The sequence below is a fragment of the Bacillus rossius genome, chromosome 2 (genome assembly GCF_032445375.1).
Source record: "Bacillus rossius redtenbacheri isolate Brsri chromosome 2, Brsri_v3, whole genome shotgun sequence".
Classification (NCBI taxonomy): domain Eukaryota; kingdom Metazoa; phylum Arthropoda; class Insecta; order Phasmatodea; family Bacillidae; genus Bacillus; species Bacillus rossius.
The window spans coordinates 121,931,958-121,952,667 of NC_086331.1; the positions used below are offsets into that span (position 1 = coordinate 121,931,958).

Here is a 20,710-nt window from a genome sequence, read left to right on the forward strand (position 1 = left end):
ATAGCACATATATAATTCGCACTTGTATGAAACAAAAAAGTGTTGTGAATGTCGAAACTAGAAACATGTGGATAAATATTATAAATATGAAAACAGTGATCAGAGGCGACGAGCGTGCCAACATGCGCGACTAATAGAGGTTCTATTTCTATTTTGATGGTAGCTTTTTTTCGAGACTTAATGAGCGGTTTAGCGGGCAGCTTCAACCTGTTAATTTTGTGTTACAGTGATGCGCGCTCATCTTAAAATTTCACTCTCATCATTTTTTCATAACGCACCTAAAGAAGTATAACTTCAAAAAACCTCACATTTTTTAACTTGTCAGCTCGTTGCCTTGCACTAACCATATTTTTGGATTTTTTATGTGGAGCAATTAACATTACAGACCAGAAATATTGATAATGGTGTTATTTACAAGGAATATGCTAAAAAGGCAAGCACAGTTATAAAAAAAGTTTGATTGCTGCAGCATAAAAGATGTTGTTGGGAAAGTAAATGTATAAACAGTAGTAAATAGTGAGGGGGGAGAGGGGGCGTTGGCATGTCTAGGTGGGTGAGCAGGAACAAAGAGTGGAGAGGAAGAGAGAAGGCTCCTTCGATAGGAAATTCCGAAGTGTTATCTTGTGTCATCTGCCACTCAAGACAACATTTCAAAGGCAGAAGAAAAAAAACCTGATCAAAACAGGTATAAGTAATGCAGTTTAGATGCAGAACATGTAGTCTTTCAACTAAGCTTGTCCAGCCCTTTTAATCCAGGAAACTAAGACATGAAAAGGCACAATCATGTGAAACATTTGTCCAAAGCTGAATTTTTGCTCAGTGGTAGAGCTGACTATATGCTTAACAATATACCGAAAGTTTACCCCTGTAGACCTTGTGCGCATCACAGAAATCGTACAGTTAAGTCCTAGATGACAACAAATTACAGCAGTTCATTAAAATGCTTCCCATTATGTAGTTTTTAACGTAGATTTTCCCTAAAATCACCAAAATAATCTAGAAACACTATTGTACACATAATGTTGAAAAAAATTTTGAGTGTTAACATTAAAGCTAAGATTTAAATTTATTGAAGTTATGAAATAGTTTTTTCATCTCTGGCACCCAGACAAAAATACGATTTACACAAAACTGAAGAGCCCAATGCAAAACTTTTCTTCACAAATGTTTTTGCATATTCTTTCATCTTTAAGAAAATATATTTATAAAGAGTTTTTGTTACAAGTTGGCTCACTAGAGCAGCCCAAGCGTAGCAGAGTGTAGCATACTGTGGCAGTTTAAGCTCTCAGGGCCGGCGCGAGGTGCGACACTCATTACACTCCATCTTATTTAGGGATTACTAGAAATACATATATATAATTCATATGATAGAGTATATTTAAGTTACATCTATCACCATATATTTTCTATTGATTCTCTTAGATGAAAAATTTTTGATACAACATGAAAATTAACACTAAACATTTTCTGTTTGGAATTTATAAATCAAAAACTACAAGAGTCCTTATTTTTTCTCTATCTGTTGTTATATAATTTGTTAGGATAAATGTATTACTTAAATTTAAAAATTTTTAAATAAGAAATATAATTTTTTTATATGTCTTATGCATTATTTTATTTTTGATCAGAACAATGCAAAATTTTAACCAAGCCTATAATCTAAAAATATTTTAAGAAATTTAATTCTTCAAAATCATTTAACGACATCAAAAATTATGTAAACGATACATCATTAAGTACTAAGTCAGATATTTTTTTACTTTTACAATATTATTACTATAATAAAGTCATAAAAAAAATAGTTATGTGTTTAAGTTGATGTGTGTGCTGGAAAGCTGACTTCGTTGGCTCCCTAGAATGGCAAAGAGTGGTTGTGGGTGTTGATATCAAGAAACTTTATTAGTTATTAAAATATGCATGCACATTTTAAAATTAAAACAATTATTTATGCTGCATGTGTAATAAGTAACCTACAAGATTAAAATATGAGTTAATTTTCTGAAAAATACACCATATAGTAAAACCCACTTAAGAAAAATTCCTGCATAATGAGTTTGAAAAAATTAGCAGTAGACCTATAAATAAATATAATTTAACCCTATTAATAAAATTTCACTGTTTTAATACTACATTCTGAAGTACCTCGGGGATTTTCTTAATAGGGATTTACTGTATTATGTAGGTAATACTTGTTTCAGATCCAAGGAAATATTAGCACTGGTATCAACAGTATCAATACGTATTAATCAGTAATATAGGCTCTAACCACAATCACCTAAGGCCTAAGGGATGACAATAAAATTTAAGTTATTATTATGGCAGTACGAGTGCCCAAACGCAAGACTAACTGCCATGGCAAATGATGTATCAGGAAGTGAAGTGTAACCAACATTAGGCTTGACCCAGTACAAACCGCATGCGAATGTGTACACAACACCACCTTGACAGTCGTCCATCTCTTCCTCATCAATCTCGGGCTCAGCGTCCTGGCATGCTGCCAACTCCTGCTCCTGCTCGGCCCGGCTGCTCACAAACACTTGCTTCAACTGGATCGAGTCCTGATGAATCAATGATGTTTCCTTGTTGTACTTCTGGGCGTTGCGGCACATCTGCATGAAGTCCCTCTCCAGATCATCAACGGTGTTGTACTAAAACAAAACACATTACCAAGTGCACAACTGTGTCATTTTATTGGCAGTGCTTTGTTCTAACTTTACTTACATTTATATATAAACTGTCAATTTTTTAGTTAAATTGTTGCTATTTTGACAAAGTTCAATTTTCATCAAATTACATAAGTCTAAGGGTGAAATCCATAGTTGTCAAACAAGCATTTCTTCAAAAAAAAGTGTTGCCTGTAAAGATACTTAAGCACTGTTTTCAATGAAATAAGTATTACTATCTACCCACCTTAAAGTATTGCTTTATCAAGAAAAACTTGCCCAGGCAAGGATTACTATTATGAATTTATAGATGCAAAAGTCTCAAAATAGCTATATTACTTGGTTCTAAAAAATTCAGTGAATAAACGTGTTTATTTTTCCATTTAGGTTATTCTCGATCAGGTACAGACTAGTTGACTTAAGAATTATTCATGTTATAAGTAGGATGTTTGTAGGGCATGAAACACATTTTGTTTTCAAGATAATGGAATAGACACAGAAATGGGCTTTCCCAGGAATGAAAAAAATGAAAATCTACATGTGGTTTCCCACCTGAGGCAGGGTCAACATGGCTGGAATGGGGCTGACACTCATAGGAGCCAGCTGCCCTACCTGAGGGACAGACCTGTTGTTCCGGCCAGCCAAAGGTGGCAAATTTTGTTGTTTTTATTGATTTATTAAAGGTTTTACAATCCATGGGATAATTTTGAGAATATTTATAAACCAGTATTTTACAAAAATCTTCATTAATGTCAACAAGTAAAATGCTAAAACATATTTGACTCCAGACTGAATTTTTTTTTTGTGATTTTGTTAAGCCATCATTATTATTATTATTATTATTATATAATTATTATTTAAACAAAGTAAACAATACATAACATTATGACCAAAATGATGAATTTTTTGAGAAATTAATTAATGACAAATAATAAGATATTTTCCAAGCCTAGCATTACCTATCTATTAGTACTAAAGTTTCTTTAAAAAATGATATATATACTTTGCCCAGTAAAATTATCCATAATATTCACTAGTCAAAGGTTTTGCTATAAACAGTTTTTAAAATGTACAGTTCCATTAACCAAAATCAAAAATTACTATTATTTCCTTTTTCAAATGATTTTTTTCCATCAGAATTAAAATATTAAAAACTGTATTAATATTACTAACAAATGAAATAATAATAGAATAAAAACTAATGAGTGTGTTGCCACCACGTATGTGAGAAGTGAAACTTGACAGACTGTTTGCAGTACTACGTCAGCTAACTAACGGCTATAACTGCTGCTGCCATTTGTGTTTTCGGCAGGTAACTTGATAGCTACAATATGCCACATAACTTTGAGATTCAAGTGGCTTCAGTGATAATGTACAATTACAGGTTATGTGTAAGTTATGTGTTTACAAATTTATATAAAACTGAATATTCAGTTTCTATTAGTGTTAAGAGGCTTCAGAACAACATGTATAATCCACAGCCACAAGGCCTCGCTACAGCCAATTTATCAGTGTCACCACATAGTAGAATAAACATGGCACCAAATAGCATTGCAGTTAAATCACTCTTTTCCAAATTGTTAGCCTTTATGTAAAGCTCTGAGCATTACACATTTTTTCGTTATATTACTTTACGTTACGTCGTGATGAAATCATCGCCTTAACTTACCCTACCGGCTGTAAAGAAATTTCACTATAAAAAATGAGAATTTGGTATGAGACCAGAACCCACACCACGCAAGCATCTACGCCCTACTGAATACTCTACTGTGTCAAATAAATATAATGGTTATTATACTAGTTAAAATACTATATTAAAGGGGATTTTTCCATTAAAGGGACAATGTTTGCTTACAATTTACTTACTACAAAGTACGTGCAATAAGTTTGTATTGGCTAAAACCTAATATGTTTGTCACAATGACTTACTAATTTACAAGGTTATCACTATTGCACTGCATCATGCCTGCATATCTTTCTTTATGGGGCAAACATAGGTAATATTTATCAAGAAACACTTGTTTAAAAATTATGAATTTCTCTCTAAAGCACAAACACTGAACAAACACTCCTTCATAAAGTAATGCTTGTTTGCCAAATAAGTTTCCAAATATGAATTCCACCATATCACTTACCAGCATAATTTGACCAAACACTATTTTAATCTGATGCTGGTATTAATTGAAATGTTTCACTTAGTTCACTTAGTTCACATCCTTTCTGACCTATTTATCATTATGTATTTATTTTCTGGCTATTTTCCTTTTGTAAAATCCCACTCTAATAACTATACACACACACAAACACACCCACACGCATGCCCTATAGTTATGATATGCTTCAGTTTGTCTGACGAGAGTAATAACAACAAATAACTTTAAATAATATAATTACAAATAAGTCTAAGCGAGGTGATACTTAAAATTTATTCATATTATATTTAAGTGAATAGATAGACTTAACCTTCTTGTCACCACAAATGCTTTTAAAAATTTATGTTAATCATGTTTGTGTCAAAGCTTTAATGTACACACTGCAGAATTTCTGCATGCTTGTGACTATTGGAACTGGTATTTAACAAGGGCAACATTTAAATGCTTAATGTTTCTTAGCTCTCGCATGGACATTGTAAATAGTGGTATTCACTGCTTTTTTTTTTGCAAGATTTAGCAGATTCTAAGCTTGCAGATATACTGCATGGAGTATCTACACAACTGTAAGTGCATACAGTAGAATCCCTCCCGAACGACCCCCCTCTGGAACGACCATTCCGTAAGAACGACCAGTTTTCGAGGAAACGTGAAAAAATTCGATAAAAAATGAGTAAAATCGGATGAAAAACAAGTGCGCTACACACTATGTACGGCGCTGCGCGTCAAGTTTTTCTTGGCGAGCGCTGTACTGTTGGCAGGCGCACGCATGGCTAAAAATAGATACCACCCCTCCAGAGTCCAGACTGGCCACCCTAGCGATAACGGTAAACAGTGGTGCGCATGCGCATTTCTGTTGCCGTCTCGATCCCGTGTCTTTGTCTTGTGGCTTGTTAGTGTGATCTTGCTCGCTGGTGGATACGCTTCTTTTGCTTGTTGATTCGGATATTTCTTGGTTTTTATTATTGTTGACGACTTATTACGCTTTGTTTCTTGGACGCCGATTTGGTTAGTGGTTTGATTTTGTGAATTTTGTATATTGTTGATGACACACACATTTGTTTTTGGATTTTGATTTGGTAAAATTATTGGCTTGGTTCTATGAACGATCGTTGACGACACACGCAGTTTTACACAGATTTTGATTTTTTTTTTTTAGGATTTTCGTTTCGCATTTGTGAAAATGAGTGCCAAGCGAAATACACTTAACGCTAATGAAAAAATATGAGATCATCCAGCAAGTGGATAAGAAAACAATTTCCAAGACTAAGATAGCGCAGCAATACAACATTCCGAAGTCTACTCTCTTCACGATTCTCAAACAGAGAGAAGAAATTGTGAATGCAGTACAGAAGCAAGGCCGCAATGTGCAACTGAAAAATTTGAGGGGCGCGACGTACGAAAACTTGACGAAGCTATGTTGGAGTGGTTTGGTGAGCTGAGAGCTCAAAATTTGCCTGTGAGTGGGCCAATGATGTTGGCAAAGGCGGACAAACTTGCTTTGAAATTAGGTTTGACAGACTTCAAGCGTTCAGTCGGGTGGCTGAATCGTTTCAAGGCTCGGCATGGAATATCCAGCCACAAGATAGTCGGCGAAAGTGTGTCGGTTGATCCGAAGTCTGTAAGTGAGTGGTTGCCCTTGCTTCAAAACATCCTCAGCCGATACCAGCCTCGAGACGTTTACAACGCAGACAAGCTGGGGATGTTTTATAACCTCTTGCCAGACCGTACTCTTGCGATGAAAGGGGACGTATGCAAGGGTGCGAAGAGGAGCAAGGAGCGCCTCACAGTCCTCCTTTGCTGCAACATGGACGGCAGCGACAAAATGAAGCCCCTAGTAATAGGAAAGTCAAAAAAACCGAGAGGTTTCAAGGGGAACATTCTTCATTGCGACGACGACTTCAACAAAAAAGCGTGGATGAATGCAGCAGTTTTCACGAAGTGGCTTCGCAGCTTTGATGTGAAAATGGGTGTGATGAATAGGAAAGTTGTCCTGTTCGTCAACAATTGCCCTGTGCATCCTCCGCTCGATAACCTCAGAAATATTGAGCTGGTGTTCTTGCCTAAGATCACCACCAGCGTGCTTCAGCCTCTGGACCAGGGGATAATCCAGCAGGTGAAGCTGAAGTACCGGGAAATGCTTGTGCGGAGCATGGTGTTGCAGCATAACATCGGGAAAGAGATGAAGAAGTGGGACGTGTATAGGGCAACGGAAGCGATTGTTACCAGCTGGAGGGCATTGAAACCAGAAGTAATCGCCAACTGTTTCCGACACGCCAACTTCGTCACACCAGTCGAAAATGTGCCTCTCGCTGCCACCAACCCTGAAAACCCTGACGACCCTGACGACCCACCCACAGTGGACGCCGAGCCCCAGCCGGGCCCCTCGACGAAGCCGCAGCATCAGATTTTCACTCTGCCATGCGACGACGAATCGTTGGCCCCAGACTGCACGTTTGCAGAGTTCGTGACAGCGGATGACAACGTTGCAGTTTGGGGTACACAAGATGATGATTCCGATGACGTCAAGGGGCAGGAGCCGAGCGATGAAGAGGAGGAGGAGGAGGAGGGGGAGGGAGAAGCAGAAGAGCCAGAAGTTGTGCCGACGACGAGAGACGTCCTCAAAGCTGGGGATGTCTATGAATATCTTCTGAGGCGGCATGGTGCGAGTGATGCTGTGTGGTCCTGCTTAACGCAGTTGAAAGAGTTTGCGGAAAATGCCATCTTGAAAAAAAAAAGCAGGCAACGATAAAGGACTTTTTTAAAAAGTAAGGCAATAAATAAAGTGTTAGGTGTTGTGTATTTATTTTTTTTATGTTCGTTAATGTTTTTTTTTTTGTTTTACGTCTCGTCGACGTGTCTAACATGTGTGACTTTGAAGAACAAAAATGCTTAAAAAAAATTAATTAACAGCTGCCGCATATATCATGTTGGATAATACTGTAATCTGGTGAGTTTTTTTTTCTCAATTGTTCTTTGTTGTTATTGTTACATATATGTATACACTGCTCCACTGCTTACAAGCATAGTTTATTGAACTAAAAGTGTATTTGGAATTAAATTTTTCGGGTTATCTTGAATATAGCTTAAATATATTTTTTGTTTATCATTATCTGAAGCTGTAAAAAAAACGTTGCCATCGCTTCGGCCCATTTTTGTGTTTCGGCCGCTCTATATTTCATACCACCCAGTTACGTACCATGTAAAATAGCTTTTTGGCCCGACCCTTATTTATAACAACCTCAGCTGTTACACTTTTAAAACCCAGGGAAAATACTCTGACGTCCGCTTCCCTTCTCACGTCGGTTGGTTATTATGTCCGCCGCCCGTTAGCTCGCCTGGCGCCGAGAGTTGTGTCTGGCAGGCATCCGGCGCGGCGGGACGAATGGTGACACCGAAAGAGAGGGAAGGGGGGGGGGGGGGGGGGAAATAAATGGATAAAAAATAAACTACCTACGTTACATAACGTTAGCACAATGTTATTTTAAAGCTGCCCAAATAAAGGACGGTTCTTTCCGTGAAACGGCCGGGGCGGTTGGGGGGGGGGGGGGGGGGGGTATAGGCCAAAAATTGCCCAAATTCTCTGGAACGACCCTTCCGTAAGTACGGCCGTTTTTTCGGGAACCGTGAGGGGTCGTTCCAGCGGGATTCTACTGTAGTTGGTTCAAGTGGATACTACAAATCACCTGTATGGTCCAAAGTACAAAATGCATTTAGTGACTAGTTTTTCATTTGCTAGTTTAATCTGTGCTCATTTTTTAAAGCTGGAAATGGGGATTTTATTTTTTTTTTTAATTTTAAGTAACAATGTGAGAAGAACCTTTGATAACCCTATTTTCTAACATTTCTCATGATTAGAGATGGTGATTTATAGCATTTAAAATAATAACATTTAGCATTTTGAATTTGAAATTTAGCATTTTGTAGCATTTTTAAAAACAAGATTTAGCCAATTCTCTCATTTTACATTACCGAAGAAAAGTATATTTTTAAAAAGCATTAAATAATACACATATTAATTATTAACAACCACAAAAATAAAGATCTAGCACAACTACAAAGATAGCCTATCTTGGCAGGTTTCCAAACAACTTTTTAGCACTTATGAGTAGAGCCAAGATTTTACGGTTTTATTTTTTGGGAAATTTCGTCCTAAAGATTTTGAGATTTCGTCTTTATCGTCATAAAAATTCAAATTTCTTTTGTATTGTCTTTATGATTTATTTCGAAGATTTAAGGACAGTGATATTAAATGTAATTATAATCCCTTATTTTAATATTTACAATTTTTGCTTAAAGTTAATTAAAACATTGTTCAAAGTAAATAAATACTAACGGTGTAGATTGTGTATAAAAGCAAGTATAAAAACACGATAAACATAACTTAGGACATAATTTTGACATTGTTCTTCTCATATTTGGTAAAGGCACATTTATATATAGGTGGCAGTATTTTATATTGGTTATCATTATTCACAAATCATGAGAAAGCGACCATAGTTAAAAGTTCTGCATTCTCAGGCAAAAGAGATCTTCTCCGGTCACTGACAATTACAGAATATTTAGAAAATGACCTTTCAGTGTCAACATTTGATGTTGGTATCCACATTAATTTTAGTGCAGCTGCAGCAAATTCAGGAAAGTCACATTTTAGTTGACACATGAGGTTCACTATGTCTACATTGTCTGTGTGTGGTTTTTGTAGTTCAATGTTTACAAGCTTTTGAAGGGACATATAACCTGCTGCCACTGCAGTTCTTGGCACATTTTGTAGGAACGGTAGAGAATCAACCATTTTGGAGAAGTTTTTGCCTTCTATACTCACATTCCCAATATTTTTGGGGTTGAGCAGGGCATCAATATCACGAAAAAGTGCATGAGAAGGATCACTTGAGACCAAATCATGTAGCTTTAGTAAGCTAAGCTGTGATGTCTGTTTGAACAGTTCTTTCAAGGCTGCAGACTGAACACTTTTCATTTTGCTCAGTAACTTTTCAACACTCTCTGAAAAAATTCCTTTTGTTAGAACTTCCAATGAAATTTGAAGCTTCTGAAGCTTTGAATAGAGGAGGTGGGTAGGAGGATCCCTCCAAGAAGTTTATTGTGTCAACAAAGCAGGCACAATTTTCAGTGACAAACACACACTGAGCTTCCAGGGCTTGTATCTCAGTTTCTTGCAGTCCCTTTATGAATTTCACACCAGCATTATTTTCTTCACTCAGTTGTTCGAAGAAGCTAACAATGTTATGCAGGTGGTCAGCCAGGTAGAAAACAGCATGAAACCACGTGTTCCATCGTGTCACAATGGGCAGTGGAAACATCTTCGCATTATCTTCTCCATTCTTGTCCCTCAAAAAGTTGAGGTAAGCATGCCGTCTCTTTCGTGTGTTCAAAAAAGCATTTTTTACCTTGATCACAAACAGGTTTAAATCCTCCAAACTGTTCTGCCAGATCTGCCCTACCAGATTGATTTTATGTGCCCAGCACTGCACGTGGTACACATGTTCACCAAATATACCTTTCAAAGTGCTTGCAGATCTGGTCATATATCTAGCACCGTCAGTTACATATGCAACTATGTTTTCTTCTTTGATTTCATACTTGGTGCATATGTCAATCACAGCTTTCGAGCAGCTGACAGCATTTGCAGCTTCAAGTACACATGATGCTCCAAGTAAAATGCTATGTTCTGCCCCTGGTTGCAATATCTGGAAAAGAATATTGAACACACAGTTATTTGCTTTATCTGTGATTTCATCTGCCATAATTACAACTTTCTGGTCTGCCACTTTTTCTCTGATCTCTGCCTCTTTCTTTTCCCTTAAAAGAGGAATATATTTTTTTCTTACCCAGTCTGCACTAGGTATATCACCAGCACCACCGACATGTTTTGCTAGCCATTCCCTAAGTTTGCAGCTGTCCAGTTTCTCAACAGGAATTCCAGCAGCAATAAATGCTTCAACTGTTTCCAGTACAAATTCATCTTTTTGTTGCTTGGCTCGTTTTAGCACTGGCTCTGCCTCATAAATTGAAAGCTGCCGTTTTGAAGTTTGTTGCCTTTGCTTCCCATTTTTGTGTCTCTCGGACTGAGTGTGTTTGTTTAGTGTATCTTTCCTTTCAAACTCTAAACGACAGTCGCAAAATTTACACATCAGTATTTTACCGTCACTCACATAAAACCCTTCTTTTGAAAATTCTGCTGCACGTGCAGCCACTGTTGGTTTATTTTTAGGCATTTTTTTTGTTTGTTACACGATGTTGCTACATCTTCCTAAAACAGGAACACAGAGAAAAAAATCCACGAAAACTTAACGAACGTAAAATGTTGTAAAATGTAATGAAAATATAACTCTAAGGGCGCGGTTACACGGGACCCTGAACTACTTCAGGTGAACATGTTTAAGTAAACACGTTTACAAACGCGAAAGTGTGCGGTTACACGGTAGTTGCTGAAAAGTGTGTTTAGCTCTAAAACCGATTGTCTACTGTCAACGAATGACTGTGTTGTTGATCTCTATTTTTTAATTGCATCCAGAAAACGCGGGATTTTCTCACTTGTTTATACAGCATTATCAGCAGAAATGAAATGTGTTTACATATTACTCAATATTTTTTTACAAATCGGGAATTCAAACATGCACAGTAAAATTTTTAAACTTATTTTTTATTATTTTTTGAGCGAGAGTACCTATCTCAGTTTTAAGAAAATTAAGGTCAGGATAAATTAAAAAATATGTATAATTATCTGTTGGTTTTTTTGTTGCATTCGGTAAAATATTACTCGAACTTGTGCCAGAAACACTTTCCATCTAGAATTTCTGCAAAAGACTGTTTATATTCTAACCAGCCAATCAGAGGCTAATGTAGAAGATATGTCGATCTGAACTACTTTGCCAACCTGTTTAAGTTAAATGAGAAATGGCCTCGAACGAAACATGTTCAGACTGTGTGTAACCGCACTCAACAGCTGAACATGTTCACCTGAAGTAGTTCAGACTCCCGTGTAACCGCGCCCTAAATCTAAATTTCAGCACGGCAAAAGTATAGTCACGGACGTTGTAAACCACTTTTTTTTTTTTACAAAAATAATGTTTAATGCAATCGTGCCAATACACGAAACATTAATATTTTTTTTTCTCTTTACACTGGCGATGCGCTGCACGTCATAAAGATTTTAAAGCTTCGGGTGCTGCAGTACATTTACTTAGTCAAAAAACGACAAATTTTTTCCCAGCTTTTAAATTACGTTATGAAACACACGCGGAAAATTATTAAGCTCAATACAATTGTATTTGCGCTTTGCGTGTTGGCTAACGGTGTCTGTTCACAATCTTCGCATAATGGCGGCACTGTTTTTCTAACGTGCGTATATAACCAAATATTTTCAATGTTTGATATAACCTAAAACTAGGAAGATTATTATCCGTGAAAAAACTATGAAATATTAAAATCTTCTGTTATATTTGTATATTGGAGAAGTGTGTTTGAAACGCCTACAAAGATAATTGATCCAAGAAACGTCGTAAACAAAAATTTGGCATCTAACGATGTTATTGTAATGCATTTCGTGTTTATATGGTACGTATTCTATTTTTCGCGTTTCGGTGGTGTTAACTCTCAATATCGTTTTATTTCGCGTTATTTCGCTTGTGCGAAAAAATCGTGGCCCTACTTATGAGTGCAATAAATTGAATACTTAAAATTACAATAAATATATTTTAGCCGTGTTCATGGCCATAGTTGATGTAGAGTGCACAAATAATGTTATTGAAACTCGTTTTTTCAATATATATTTTTTTTTCGTTTTTTCAATTTTCGCCTTCTTTTGGTTTTCGATCATGCCAGAAACCGTTGCTTGCCATTTTACCGACTTTTTTTCTTCATCCGATTTCTCGGTGAATCTTTTTTTTTTTTGCAGCCTGATGTCCCTCAGAGTTAATGTGCTTTTCAAGTACATCTTTTTTTTTTCCACTCCAGACGGCGATTACATAAATTAAGCATTAAAATATTTGTATCATTTTCGTAGAACTGTTCACTTTTGTATTCATTTATGTGATCGCGAATGGAAATTACGTTTCGTCCCATTTTTACCACGAGAAATAACAGTATACAACACATTCACGAGTATGCACTTATTTGTAAACACACCACCTTCCACAGACTACACAAGAACACGGCTTTCACGTGAAATACAGCCAGAAAATGGGAATTGTTAGCGTGGCGAAGCAGAGATGTCGCAATATGGTGGCCTAAAAACTTGTACTCTGCAAGATGACGGACACTCTTCCAGCTAGTTGTTCTTTGCTTTGTTACAATCGCGAGGCACGGATGGCCATTTTTCATTCAATATTTACGAACAATAGTGTTGTGAATGACGTGACAATAAGATACTTGTGCTGAATACGTCATAAAATGATGGTTTATTTTGATACTGAACTGAAACGAAATACAATCTGTAAATAAATTGTGTAGAGTGAAGACGAATCTACGTTTTTTACCTTGATTCGCATTTATCTCGGAATAGTCTAGATTTCGCATTTTATAGCGGAAAAAATATAATTTAGCATATTTTCGCATCTATTTCGCGAAAACGAAAAATCACCATCCCTACTCATGATGTAGTAGTGTTGTTCCTGTTTCACTAGTCGTTACATTCAAACTTATCCAGTCAGATATAATAATTTAATAGCAGTTTACCATTCATTGAGCGAATGCAGCCTAGAGTTGAGAAGACTAGAAGACTAGAAGCTTTTTTCTCAAGCTACCCCACAACTCCATGTGAAGGAGGTTGTGTGTAGATGCTCCACCGTTATTCAACAACAATTTAAAAAGAAAAATAAAACTTTGATTTCAGAATAACTTTTTTTTTGTTTTAACTTTTACCTGCATCTCACAAAAATTTTCTCTTTTCTAAGCATAGTCAATCCAATTTTTTTTTAACAATCACCTGACACATCTAGTCACTATTTAAATTGAGTTTATGACAACTGTATAGTAAGGACAACATAAAGAAGCAATGGTATGAGGATAAATGAATGACCGCTAATATCTCGTCCACACGCAGGTCATGAGCGACAATGAGGGGTGATGACATGAGAATGGAGCGCTGACTAAATGAGATGGGGAAACGGGAGTAAGCCAAAACAACATACACTACATTTCCAACTTGCAAAAAATGCTGGTTGAACCTGTGACTTCTCAGTCAAATTTTATGGCTTCACTATAGTTGGTTTCATTAATTTTTTTTTTTTGTAAAAAGGTTTCGACTATAATTAGCCTGTTTAGGCTCTTTGAAACTAATTTAATGTCTGGTATGCTGGTACTCTTTGGAATCTTTGTAAAGTCAAAGTGTTTAATAATGTGGTTTCTTTCACTTGAAGTTTATGAAATCAAGTGAGCTGACTCTTACAAAATTTTATACAAGATTGGCAGTGAAGTAACTTATAGGTAGTTATTTTTGTTCAATTTGATATTGTAATTTTAAAGTGAAATTTAACTTTGATACAGCTGTGCCTTAGGAAAGTGAGTATGTTATCTGTATCAGCTAAGCGAATTGTTGGATTATGTTTTGAAATCTCGTCGAGTGCAGTGCCACAGTAGAGAGAAAGCAGACGTGACCGTTCTGGGTGCTGGCGACGAGGACTTGCGTGCTAGACCTTGGAAGTTTGGAAGTGCGCAAGGTGTGTTACAGAGGCCACAATGATGTTTCGAAGTGTCATGGACTACTCAATCGATGACCTTGCCCTTTAGAGTTGACGATAGTTACAAGTGCCCATACCTACATCAAAGAACATGTGAGAAAATCAGCAAGAACTTCTGCAGAGAAAAGTTAGTTCATTCCAGTTTGATAGTAGCCAACTTTAGCAAGTTTAAGCAATATTTCAGCAGCTGTGGGCCCTGTTTATAAATGAATTATTGTGAACATATCTTCTGAACTAAGGTATTTTAAACTGTACTGCATAATAGCTACAGTAGTTTTGGCGGTTTGAAACTGTGGCCGGCGATCTGACGGAGGTCCCGCATGCTGTTGTGATATTTCTTACCAAGAAGTTTGATAAGAATTTTGAACTGTATTCTGGCAAATTAGTAACAAGCTGAGTGGTCTAATGGTTTAACTAACAGCTGCCACAAGTGCAGAGTACCATTTACATTATTTGTCCTGAAGTGATGGAATCATCAAGAACTTATTAAATAAATTTACGTCCTCACCGTGTTTACCGTATATATTATGACAATTTTCATGATTATTTATGGCAATGGTGTTTAAGACTGTACTGCTGTCCTCTATTTAATTACGACTCACACACACAACACTCACTGATGGCTTTCAAAAATTCATGGGTTTCTCATCGTTTTCCCGCCACCAAAAAAATTCCTGGCTTATTCAAGGTTTCCCAATTTTTCCGTTCGGGTAGACATACTGAATTTACATGTGAAACAAATTAGCAAAACTGTGTGACAGCTATGTTAATCCGTATTTAACTTAACCAACTGCTTTATCCTCTTCCTGCAGAGATCAACCCGAGAAGAAGAAACACTAAAGATCAAGTCTTGTTAATTGGCATCTCTTCTGGAGATGGCAGGACCACCGTAATGTGAAGCAGCCAGGCCACTGATAGCCATCCTTCAAGTAAACATTATTCGCCTTACTGTGATTTTCAATCATATGAGATACTTTTCCCCTGCAGTGTCGTGGTTTATAGCAGTTTTGTTGTATTATATCAATGCTGAAAGACACTCAACTGTTATAACTGCTGTTATTCATAGAAGGATAGTTAATCACGTGGCAAAACCTCAAAGTATTATTTATGTATTTTATGCGAGTAGTCTTCACCTTCTTCTATTGCACACATTAGCCAAGTTTTTGTTTTTTGAGGTAAAACTGATTTCACTGACAAAGAAAATCATTGACCAGACCCACTGCTGGTTGTCAGGAATGACCTGCTGTTGTAACCAAGCCTCGAACAGTACCCGAAGCGATCATTTATGGTAGGTCACACCCAAGTAACTAAACGATCAAAATATTACCTTCAAAACAACTTCACAATAAATTAAAAATTAAAACATTACACATAAGACATAACTGTTTATTACCATCAAAAAACATTAAATATTATATAAAAAACCATTAACTTTTATGTATTAAAATAATGCTGTATTAAAAATCATGCAGTTTCTTCTTGGCTTGACTAGAAGATGTTATTAAAAATAATAACACACCCACCTTGTTTTCATCTATTTTCTGGAGAATTTTCTTAAAGTCCATTGGTTTTTTGATAACTTCGTAATAGTCTGGCAATTCCCGCCTGGATGGAAGTTTCATGAATGGATCACTCAGGATTCGTCCTTCACTATCAAACAAAAATCAATCCAAGCATATTAAAATTAAACTAAACACAAAAAAAGTTATTTTAGATTTCACTGCAGTGGTGAGGCTTAGGTAGTGCATGTATACAGATTGGTAGTACATGGCTGTTTAAAAATTATAGTTTCATGTTGTTACGTTGTATGTTTTTGCCCGGCTAAGCACACAGAGAAACGTAACAAAACAAAACAAACAATGTTCCTGAGGAATTTTTCATTACGATGGTTCTGCGTTATTTGGAAATAAAAGAGTTTATTAAATTATCTTTGTTTATTTCTTTAAAAAAAAATGTTTTTTCTCATTATTACATGGCCTCAATACACAATTTTACAAATGAATTTAGTTAGAAAAACTTCGTTACTTGCACAGTTTTTGTCTTTTCTTATACAAATTTTAACGATGTCTTTGAATTTTGATAGGATGAGGTCCAAATACATACCACAGCACCATACATCTTGCCGTTGATGGTCGAGGAGTCTTGTCACTCGCCAAAGAAAAAAAAACTTAGTAATGTCCCTTGGTTGATTACATAACTCAAGGTACCGTCGATCGCGGACCGAAATTACACGAAGTCGGGCCGATGCCGACGCCTAGGGCCTAAATTTCTAGTTAATTTGTCAGAAAAAAATGAATAGGCCCCAGCCCCTAGGCGTTAAATTATCTCTTAGTAATTTTCCATTTGTCTTGCGACTTGCCGACGACGCGACAGAGTTCGGCGACGATCGAGCAACAAGTGACTTGGTCGACGAGATTACCTTCCCTTGTAAAGGTGTAAACAAGGGAGGCAACCCCGTGGGCCAACTGACCAATCAACGCACATAATTCCAAAACATGACCATTTAAGGAAATTCGTACGGGCACATCACTTGACGCCAGGGCTCGCCCTGATTGGCTGGCTAGTGTTAGCCTCTAGAGAACTTACCAGACGGTTGCTACAGCTGTGCGTACAACGTGACGCGTAAATCCCAAACACGCATTTACAAAGTGAAAAATAACTTTCTGGCGCCAGAGTGTCGCGCCTGTCCGCTCTTCCTTCTGTACCTTCCAGACTATTCTCGAAATATTACACTAGCAATATCCAATAGAATATAAAATTACCCAAAAAATTCCAATACAATGTTCAAAATTTAGTAAACAAAGTGCAAATTCATACCATATTAAAAACTTTTGTTTAAAAATGATGTCCTGTAAAATTATAATCTATAATGCTTTAAACAAAACAATTACTGAAATTAATTATCAAATATCAAAATTAATTATTATGAACTGGAGTTAACCCTCAAATTAATAATTAAGTATCTCAAGGAAATAAGTATTTTAAGGCTTTCCATGAAATTTAACTAAAGTAATTAATAACAATTCTTAACAAATTTGAACAATCCTTATCTACATATTAAATAATTACTATCTTTCATATCAAAGTGATTCTTAATATTCTTATGACACCAAAAAATATATATACGTATATCACAAATCCTCATTGTGCAATGCTAAAATTTTAATTCAATAGTATTTTGCCTGTAATAATGTGGGAACATTCAAAACAAATACTATGATACAATCTTAAACAAAACCTCCTGTACAGAAGAGGGTGGTCGTCCTAACTCTTATGAGCGGGAACATAACATGAAGCACAGTAAAAAAACTCGCTTAAGACGTTCCTGCTTAACACGTTTTCCTGTTTATTATGATCAAAAAATTATTCCTTTGATCACTTCCATACATCCCTATGTTAACATTTCCCTTTCATAACGTTTGTCTTTATATATGCTTCCCGCATATAACGTTCAGAGTTTGTGGGAAAAAAATAAAATAATATTGTTTATCTTTAAGCTTTTGAACAATTTTTAAGGTTAATTTTAAAAATTTACGTATTTCCAAACGTTTATTACTGTATTGGTCCGAATATTAGGCGGCCATTTTTACATAAACGAGAGATGCGAAAATTGGAAGACGCCTTATATTCGCACCCAAGACGTCAACACCGCTAACATTAGTTTCAAGCTGAAAGCTACAGTAGAAACATTGTTAAACAAAATGTTCACAATATTTTATATTAACTAAAACATCGTTACCTCACATGGGGAAAACGATAAATCCACCCAATATTGCAGTAATTCACAATTGTTTAAAGTTGAAAATTAAAATATTTGTTCTTGAGTAAAAATGTGAATGTTGAAGCATCTCAAAATGGCAACCTTTTATTACACAATTCATATTTATACCTTGTGTACAATCGCGTGTTAACATTTGCGGTAATTTAATTTCAAATTTTTAACGGAAATATTTGTACTAAAATATCACAGCTATTTTCAGAACGATTGTTTACGTTTACAAACAGAAAATGTTAAGAACATTTCGGATGTAATGTTCGGAAATTCACGGCTACCGTCTTTCCACAATATTTCTTTGTTGTAAAACGAACATTTCCGAACACGCACGAAGATGCCATTTTTACAGGAATTTGGTACGTTGCTTCAAAAGCTATTTTAATAATTTCACAGTAATCCACTCTTTATATATGTAAAAACCTTTCAAACAACATAATTATCATAGATTATTCTTTAAAATTCATAGGACAGAGACTCTCTGTCAGGGAGTAATATGGACAAATATTCACGGTCACGTCACTGAAGTTATTCATGGCCGTATGCTTCACCATGGCAGCTAGCCACTTGTTTTGTTCCGGCAAGCTGCATTCTTTGTTTGCTTTGTTACGTTTAACACACTACTAAATAGTAATACGTAGCTTAAGTGAAACGGAAAGTTAAATGCGGTATACATAAATGCAAAAAGGATTTATCAACACAAAACGTGTATCTAATGAATTTTCACATTAATTTCTACCAAAATTATTTTTACATTTGTTTGGCCTCCTGAAACTGCAGGTCGCCTTATATTCGGGCCAATACGGTAGTTAATTTGAACAGAGCAAGACCGTCGAAAAACCTGCGCCGCACGCCACATGCTGTTACTTGTGTGTATTTCGACGAATCATATGCCTGCGTTTGTTTAAACTGAGAGGCTGTTCCACCTGCAGAACATTTTCCCCATTCGTGGCTTAACTGACGAATGAGAAACGCCAACGATCTTCAAAACCTGTGCCGCACGCCGCACGACCAATCACCTGCTTGCATTCTCAGGGCTGTTCCATCAGTACACCAATTTTCCAATTAAAGTCACGTGACGAAAACAAAGTAAACCATATACCGCCAGCTATTACTTTCTTTGAATTATTTGCATATATTTTATAAAACAATAAATGTTAGTTATTGCTTTTTTCTAGTGTTTTGATAATACTAATTTTAATGTGCTTATTAAATTAAATACAGTTTTAATAATTCAATTTACTGATAAAAAATATGGCATTAGTTATTCCGTTATTCCAGCATGCCAATGATAGTAAGTGTATTGTTGTGTGAATACAGTACATGTCATTTGAGTAAAATCGATTTTTACGTTGGAAATTACTTTTCCCTTTTAAGAAGTTTTCCCTGTTAAGAAGTTTTAAGCATCCAGTCCCTTGAAAAACTTCTTAACAGGGTTTTACTGTAAAATTGGTACAAGGACAAAGATAAAAAGGCAAGATATCAATAAGCTAATTTTAATTTAAATAAAAAAACACAAACTTAGTTTAAAAATTATGTAAGCAGATATAAATTCTTTAATTTGTAATTTAATTTAGTAATAGTACAAAGCATGAAAATGTATAGCTGAATTTTTTACCTATCTGTGTGCTTGATAGCAGTGTTGATGAGCTTCTTCATAAGTTTCTTGGTTTTGCGAGAGGGCAAGACTGGTACTTTGTCCACAGGTGGGCGACCTCTACGCTTCCTTGATGTCTCTAAAACTGCGACTACATCTTCGTCATCTTTTCTTTTGCGTTTGCTCTGTGTTTTTTTTTTAGAATACTTGTGCTCATCATCAAACTCTTCTTCCTCCTCTTCTTCATCTTCTATGCTGTCATCAATTGCCTTAAAAAAAAAATGGTTATAACCAAACATTAAAACAATTTTTATAATAACCCTTACAGCTTCCATAACCAACACCAGAGACAAAATTATAATTTACTTAGATGAAACAAATAAATTCAAAACAAACAAAAAAAAGTGTAAACAAATGAGAAGAATAGTTAACTCTTTATTTTTATTAACTTATTTATTTTTACCATTTTCTAATAAACAAACATTTGCTTCACTTTGAAGGTTGATAATACTCCAATTTTTTAAATTTCATGTAAAAAAAAAGTCAGGAAATCAGTTGTAAAATATAGTTATAAACAAAAACACAAAAACAATATTGTTCTGAATTTTAATTTCATTGTCAAAAGTATGAAGATGTAGAATTAACACACTAATGTTGCTATGCACAGCGCAAAGAGCATGTTATGATAATGGTGCCATACATTATACTATTGATTGGCTTGTAGTAGAAAAAATGCAAATTTGAACTATCAAACAAATTTGGTTCCAATATTGTGCTTAGTGTGTTACAAATCTATGATGTACCATGTAAAATGGACTCGAAAATGG

General features: G+C 35.7%; 1 protein-coding gene across 2 annotated transcripts in view; it reads right to left on the reverse strand.

The window, feature by feature from the left end:
* LOC134529717 (ATP-dependent helicase brm-like) overlaps nt 1–20,710 on the reverse strand; it is a 127,073-nt gene that overhangs the window by 18,818 nt on the left and 87,545 nt on the right. For both annotated transcript variants that reach the window (XM_063364090.1, XM_063364089.1), the window contains exons 23-25: nt 19,905–20,152; nt 16,038–16,164; nt 2,441–2,648 (exon numbers count right to left, since the gene is read on the reverse strand). In XM_063364090.1, the coding sequence (XP_063220160.1) occupies nt 2,441–2,648; nt 16,038–16,164; nt 19,905–20,152 (583 nt within the window). The remainder of the gene's footprint in view (nt 1–2,440; nt 2,649–16,037; nt 16,165–19,904; nt 20,153–20,710) is intronic.